The following is a 7,550-nucleotide window of genomic DNA, read 5'->3' on the forward strand; positions in this document are numbered from 1 at the left end:
TGGTCCTAGTATGTCCAATTGATCTTTGTTGGTGAGCTAGTATTTCACGTCAGGTGGGCTTACTATGCATAGGAAAAGGGCCTGAAAGAGAGGACGTCTTGATCTTCTAGGTAATGGACACACAACATTTGTTCTTGCCATTCTTGATCAAGTTCTTGTTGGTTTGAAGAAAATGTTGTCCTAACAACTTGCCATAGTGCATCTTTGGATTGAAGAATTTCCAACACAAATTTCTAGAACTGCAATGCTCGCGAATATTTTTCCTTTGATCCCGTGTTATAAAAGGAATGAGACCATCCAGGATTATTTGTTTGTATTTCTACATGGGATTTCTAGAAAAAAGTTATACCTCATGTAATTTGTATATGTGTTCTTTCTCCACAAATTCATAGAAAGCTCAGATGGAGCAAACAAAAGAGGAATGTTTAAGATATTGTATGTTGCTTACTACTCGGTCAGCCTCAGATTAGGTTAATCGTTTATCTACCGAATTAATTGATTTTATTTGCGATTATTTATCGGCTAGTTTTTTATTTTTTGCAAATCCCAAGTTATGGTACTAAATAGTGTAAAATATATTGTGCAAGAAACAACATTGGAGTATTGGACAAAAGTGTTGCCTTGATCCCTTGCCCTTGTATCAACGAAAATGATTTTTTTTTTATATAATGTACAGTCCTACAAGACTACCGACCGATATATCGGGCTATGATACCCATAGTCAATGAAATTCGGGATATACCGACCGGTTAATCGGCTATTAGACCAATATTGTTGGAATATTTCCTAGAGGAAATAATAAAGATTGTTATTTTCACATTTCTTGTTCATGATAAATGTTGATAATCCATGCTAGAATTGTATTAACAAGAAGCATAATACTTGTGTGGTTGCATAAACAACACTGTGTCCCTAGTAAGCCTCTACTAGACTAGCCTGCTGATTAATGATGTTTAAGACTTCCTAACCATAGACATATGTTGTCAATTAATAAGGGGAATGATGTGATGGATAGACCCAACTAAGCAAAGCAATTATATTGTGTCACTCTGTTTTAATTGATGTAGCTTTCCCAATGTCAAGTATCCGAATCCTTAGACCATGAGATTATGTTATTCCCTAGTTCCGGAAAAATACTTTGGGGGTATCAACCGTCACTTCATAACTGGGTGATGATAAAGGTATCTTTCAGGTATCTCAAAAAGTTCTTGTTGAGTCAAGAGTGCAATTTGTCCGACGGAGAGATACACCCTGGGCCTACTCGGTAACGAGCATTCTGTATGGCTCGCATTAGTCACATAGAATGTTGTATGACGATACGAGTAAAGAGTACTTGTAAGGAACAAGATTGAACTAGGCATGATGATACCGATAATCAAATCTCGAGACGAAGGGAATGGAATACAAGAATATTTAAATCCTCGACATCATGGTTGAACCGATAAAGATCTTCATTGAATATGTGGGAGTCATTATGGACATCCATGTCCTTATTGATTATTGATCGAAGAGATGTCTTGGTCATGTCCACATGTTCTCAAACCCAGATGGTCACACACTTAACCGTTCGATGACACTAGGGTAGTAATGAGATATTCATAATGATGAGACCAAAGATTGTTCGGAATCTCTGATGGGATCCAGGACAACGCGAAGAGCTTGATAATGGACCGAAGATTAAGTTTCATATGTAGGAAAAAATATTTAGGGTTTGCTAAAAGTTCAGGATTTTTCGGTATTGTACATGAAGGTTCTAGAAGTGTCTAAAGGGTCCCGCGATGGGCCCACCTGCCCTAGAGGGCCCACATGGTCACAAGGGTGGCAGCCTACCCTACAAGGGCCAGGAACACCAACCCCTATTGGCCCATGCTTGGCCCACGCGGCCACCCAAAGGGGAAATTCTAGGGGCAACCAAACTTGGGGGCAAGTTGCCCCCCCAATTGGCCGCCAGCCACAACTTGGAAGGGTGCAAGCTAGCGACACTCCCAACCCCTATATATATAGAGGGGAGGCGCAGGGGCACCCCAACCCTGGCCATCATATCCGTGCTGCCCCTTCCTTCTTCCTCTACTACTCCCTCTCTCTTGCTGGATCGAGGAGGAGTTGTCATCAAGTCATACGTGTGCACATCTCAAAGTCGATGCTCGTTACGGTGTTGATTGGATTGGATCGCGGAGGGAATGAATACATCAACCACGTTGTTAAAATGCCCCCCTCGTATTCTTCAAGGGTATGAAGATCTATCTCTCTCTCTCGTTACTAGCATCTCCTAGTTTGGATCTTGACTTTTGTTCGCATCTCGTAGATTTTTTCTTTTTATGTTGTGAATCCCATCAGAGATATTGGACTCGATCATAAAATTTGATAGTCGACGCAAGCTAAAGGCATTCAAGGCTGAATAAACTCCAAGCCAAAGATGGTAAGCCGATGTAGTGTGACTAGTATAGTTGAGAAATTCCTTGGTAAGCACCAAGAGCATCTCCAGTCGTCCCCCCCATTCGGCTTCCGGCAGAGGCCATTTGCTGATCGAATGAGGGCGCCAGTGAGAAGATTTCTATGTGTGTGGTGGGGGGGGGGGGGGGGGGGTTATAGCCGCGCCCCCAAAATGGCCTCCCAAACCCGGTCTTTTGGCCCACGCTTTTGAATAAACACGTTCTCGCCCAACAATGGCGTAACTAGTCTATCAAAAAACACGGTGAGGCCGTCACTCTGCTCGCCCAAATCGCCGCTAGTCCATAGTCTTGGCGATACAAAAGAAAAGGAAGTTCGGCGGCATATTATGTTGAATCAAATGCCAGCCGTGGGACCCGCTGCGGTGGAAGACGCCTCCTCCGTCACCGACCACTAGGCGGTTGTCTAGGTTGGCGGACGTTCCTCCTAGTGTCGCGGTTTTTTCGCCTTCGTCGGCGGGAAGCGGCCCATTGAATTTCCTCGGCGACATGTAATCGCAAGAGATGCGGTGAGGAGGCGACTACACGTGGCGGTGAGGGAAGTGGCGGGAGTTGCCGCGACGGGGCGGTGAAATGGTGGAAAAGAGAGGGAAATGGTGGGAATATTTTCCCTCTCCCACCGACAACACTGGCCCACGCCATTTTTAGCTTCCGTCGACGCCCCCGCTTCCCCCTGTGGGTTGATTGCGGCCCGGGAGCGTTGGATGGGAAAATAGCCTTTGCCTGCTGAAATTGGGGATGCCGGGCTAGGCGACTTTTTCCGTCTGACGCCCCCCAAAGCCGGTATTTTTTTTGGGGGGGGGGGGGGGGCTAACATATCATAACCTAGGGGGCCTTTGTGTTCGTAGAAAAATGAGCAGGACAATATATCGATGGTCTAATGGACTGGTATGACACTAAGTAGGCCAATAGATTATATGGTCTGATGGACGTTGACCTAGATGATTTGGTGGAACGTGTGGCTCACTTTTTACTTGAGAGTCTGTTGGGATGTCAATATTGGTGTCCATGAATTTAATTTGACCTAATGTCTGAATTAATATTTGTTTAAGGATTGCGATAGGGAAGCCCTTATAGAGATATTGTTTAAATAATAAGAACCCAAATCTACAGATGTGAGGACTTAAACCTGGTGGCTAGGTTGTATATCCACTTTTCTAACTAAGTGAGCTAGTGTGTAGATGGCAAGTGATAGAGTGTAGATGGCAAGTGAGACCGCAAATCGAATTATAAAATTCGTTTCTAATTGTTGTCTAGCTGTTGTGCTTTTGGAATCCCAAAATTTGAGACACGAAGAAGAGTCGAAGAATTACCTGGGGTGGAGAACTGAGGTGGTCGTCGCTGGAGTTGAGGATGCAACTATGGTCGGATTGCCACCGCGTTAGTACCGACGACCAAGAAGGATTGAACCTAGAATAATCTCCTCAAGTGTTGCCGCCTCATCAGTGTGAAGGACTATCATATTATCACCTTGGAGTAGAGAGATGCATGCATAGTCCACATAGATGAGGAATGACATGCCGAGAATGTAGCTCAATGGAGGATGTTTGTTGACGTGTCTCAGAAGTTGAGGGAAAAAAAGGCTGCGAAGATATTGGTGGACAGGTAACATAATCCACAGGATGGCAGCACCCTCGACATCGGCGAAATCCTCTAACCATGACTATTTTTGAATTATGTAAAATTATGATATTATTGATCATAATTCATAGAATTTGATGAGAAAGCAATACAATATTGATGATTTGCTACAAAGTGGAAAATTGACTTGCTCATACTAGTAAAAAGTATGAGGCAATAAAGATAAGTCAAGTTCCATTTAATTATACATAAGGACCATATTTGGCACAAACAAGGGACTCGTGTCATTTGTACAGATCGATAAATCGGCATGAAGAGAATGATACACACAGATAAATTTAGGTTTGAAATAACACTAGAGAGGCTATAAATAAATATATTGAGCTTAATTGGTATTTTTAAATCATGGTAGTAATCAACATATATTGCAATCATAATCATGATATAATAAAACCACACACATGCATTGTGAAGATATGCCCTACCGATATAGTTACATGTGGAAATCTACATTTCAAAATAAAACGGAATACTCCATGTGAGAAATTAAAGAGGAAATTCCATATGAGAGAAGATTTCATTTGAAGAATTCAATACGGAGCGATAATTATACGTCAAACAAGTGTTTCTAAGACTTACTACCAATATGTAATATATATGTGACTTCCCGGAAAGGGGAGAAAATTTTAGCATGGCAAGTGTATTTTTCGTTCAGGTAAGGAAAGGAGAAATACGCTGCTAAAATTTTAGCATGGCAAGTGTATTTTTCTACTCTCTTTGGTTCGTAGGATTTCTCATTCTAAGAACGCGGGAGTAGAAAAAACAAATGATTTTTTGTCATGGCACACTAAATTCTACATGAATTGATAACATAGGAATCCCTTGTAGAAAATGTTTGGCTGAACTACAAGAAAAACGCTACGATTTTCCTAAAGGATTAGGTCTATAGTTGTCATAGAAAGAAGAAATACTACCATGAGGTCGGACTCGATGCAAATTTTAGTTCAAAATTACATGTAAGTGGCCATATATAGGAGATATTCCTATTGTTTTCAATCCTACTAGCTTGCCTAGTCGTATAGAAAAATGCTAAGGAATAAAATCCTCAAATTCCTTCGAAATTGCATTAGACCAAAGAGGGCTCTAATAGACAAAGAACAATTAAATATGTAAACTACCAATGACTGAAATAACTACGCATGCCATGATATTATGTCGTCGAGTTTCATCGGTACTATGTCTATATATAGATCAATTAAACAACGGCGACTACTCCGTGGGTCTGTGGTAAATTACGAGACCTAACAGTTATTGAACAGATGTCAAGAAATATAGCGAAATAGGTGCAGCAACCAATGTCAAACAGATAGCGTCTAACAGAACAAATCAACCCCAATATGCAGCAGATGTAAGCAGAAAAGTTCAACAAATAAAAATAGCATCAATCAATCATTTATTGTTTGTTGAATAAACAAAATCAGAGAGGAATAAAAGAGCAGAAAAGCAAGTTATGGAACGACAAACCAATGTAAAAGAATCGTGCATGGAACAAACTAAAGTAAGCAGCACACCCAAATAAGGCAAATACGATTGGAAGAAGCAAATAAAGAAAGTAAAAAAAAAAACCGGAACAATATTGAACAAGAACCAAAACAGGAAGGCATCGAATTGGTTGTGGACTCGGTTCCTATCACGATCGCCCAAGAATTGCTGAAGGGGAAAGAAAAGAACGTGATCTAATAATGGAAAGCTGACGTTTTCACGGTCGTTTCAGTCTGGCCCCTGATCGATCGCAGTTTGCGAGAATCTGGGAAACACGTTTGTATTGATCGATTATCAATCAGATGGCGCGCGTGGTGTACAATTAATATCGCTAGCTGATCGATCGCTAAGGGCAAGCGTGTTGGGTACAGCTGCACGATCGAGAGGTCACGAACACGGTAGGTCTCCATACCGAGAGTACACCCACAAGTGGGGGTGATCGCAGAAATTGGCAGGTGAGCATGCCAAATAAGAAGGCAGTGGATGAAAAAATGTCCATAAAATCAGAGAAACAGTTTGAAATGATCGAAGACAGGATTGAGAAAAGTTGTTCAAATTAACATCTAGGCATATTCACACATGTACATGACGTACATTGCATCACTAGAGTCGATCAGTAACCTCCTTGTCCACACAAAGAGAACTGAAGGGGAAAGCTAGAAGAAGACGGGGACCCAAGATACATACATATACATATATATGTATAATGGCATGCGCGCGCGGGGGGGAATTCAGAGGCTGATCATGGAGGGCTGATCGATGGAGGGATTAAATTGGAGCTAGCTAATATTCTCACGCACAAATTATGGTGACACACACATGCAATACAGCGAGATCATCATGTGACATGCAAATAAGAAGTCGGGGCACGCGTCAAACTAACATGCAAGCGTGCTGGGAGGATCGGGTGACTGGTCACTACACCTTGCTGATGCTGCCGTGCGGGTAGTCGAAGAGCAGTGGCGGCGGCGAGAGGATGGCGTAGTCCGTGTCCAGCAGCTGCGAGCCGAAGATGTCGTCGTCCTCCCCCTCCTCGTCGCCGTCGCCGTCGCCGTACGCCCCCGCGGCGAATTCCGGCGGGGCGGCGGGGCCGGGGGCAACCGCGTCCAGCGTGGAGGCAACCGCGCTCCCCTCGGGGCTGAGCTCCTGCTGCGCCTGCGCGGCAGCGTACTCGTCGTCGGCGCTGTACTTGGAGGGGTCGGCGTGGCGGCCGGTGAGCTGCTGGACGAGGGCGCGGAAGCCCGCGGCGTTGGTCTTGACCCTCATGGGGTTGGAGATGTACACCACCTTGATCGGCTTCTTGCCCCCGCCCCCCGCCTTGCCGCTCCCCTTGCCGCCGCCGTTCTTGGCCGCGCTGCCGCCGCTCCGCTGCTGCTTCCGGTGATCCATGAATTGGCTAGCTAGTGGGTGGGCCCGGAGGAGGAGCGGCGATCTGGTTCTTGTCTCAGCAGGAAGTGGTAGTAGGGAGAGCGAGGTCTTCTGCTGCGCCTGGTCCTGGCCATGTAAGGACAAAGGCTACTGGCATTGTTGGGGATTGATTTTTACGCACGGTGGTCGTGGTCGTGGACGGGAGTAGGAGAGAAGGCGTCCTGGAGAGAGAGAGGAGCAATAACTCGGGGGAGGAGCTTGCTAGTTGCTCGGATGGATGGACGGACGGGAGGACAGGGACAACGGGGAGACCGGACGGGGACGAGCGCTCGCAATTGGGGGAGGGGGATTACAGGACGGCTGGATTACCGGTTAGGCATGTGACCTAGAGACAGAGGGGATATAAGCTATGGCCACCAACAGTTCACCCATGCATGTTGTTTTGGTCTATGAAAACATTTGAATCCTTTTTAAGCTGAGAAACGCCAAATGCACAAGGAATTTATGGAATTTAGTTAAGGAGGCCCTCATGCTGTGAAATGCAGCAAGTTGTCGCGAATAAAAAAATGATGGAGTATTTGATATGGCAACTCGAATAGAACAAACAAA

The 7,550-nt window shown here is 44.4% G+C and overlaps 1 protein-coding gene across 1 annotated transcript; it reads right to left on the minus strand.

Annotated features, from left to right (window-relative positions):
- Positions 1-6,110: 6,110 nt before the first annotated feature.
- LOC127344886 (uncharacterized) lies at positions 6,111-7,281 on the minus strand. The gene has a single exon (XM_051371235.2). The coding sequence runs from the start codon at positions 6,960-6,962 to the stop codon at positions 6,492-6,494; it is 471 nt and encodes a 156-aa protein (XP_051227195.1). The 5' UTR covers positions 6,963-7,281; the 3' UTR covers positions 6,111-6,491.
- Positions 7,282-7,550: the final 269 nt, after the last annotated feature.

Source organism: Lolium perenne, chromosome 3 (assembly GCF_019359855.2).
Source record: "Lolium perenne isolate Kyuss_39 chromosome 3, Kyuss_2.0, whole genome shotgun sequence".
Classification (NCBI taxonomy): Eukaryota; Viridiplantae; Streptophyta; class Magnoliopsida; order Poales; family Poaceae; genus Lolium; species Lolium perenne.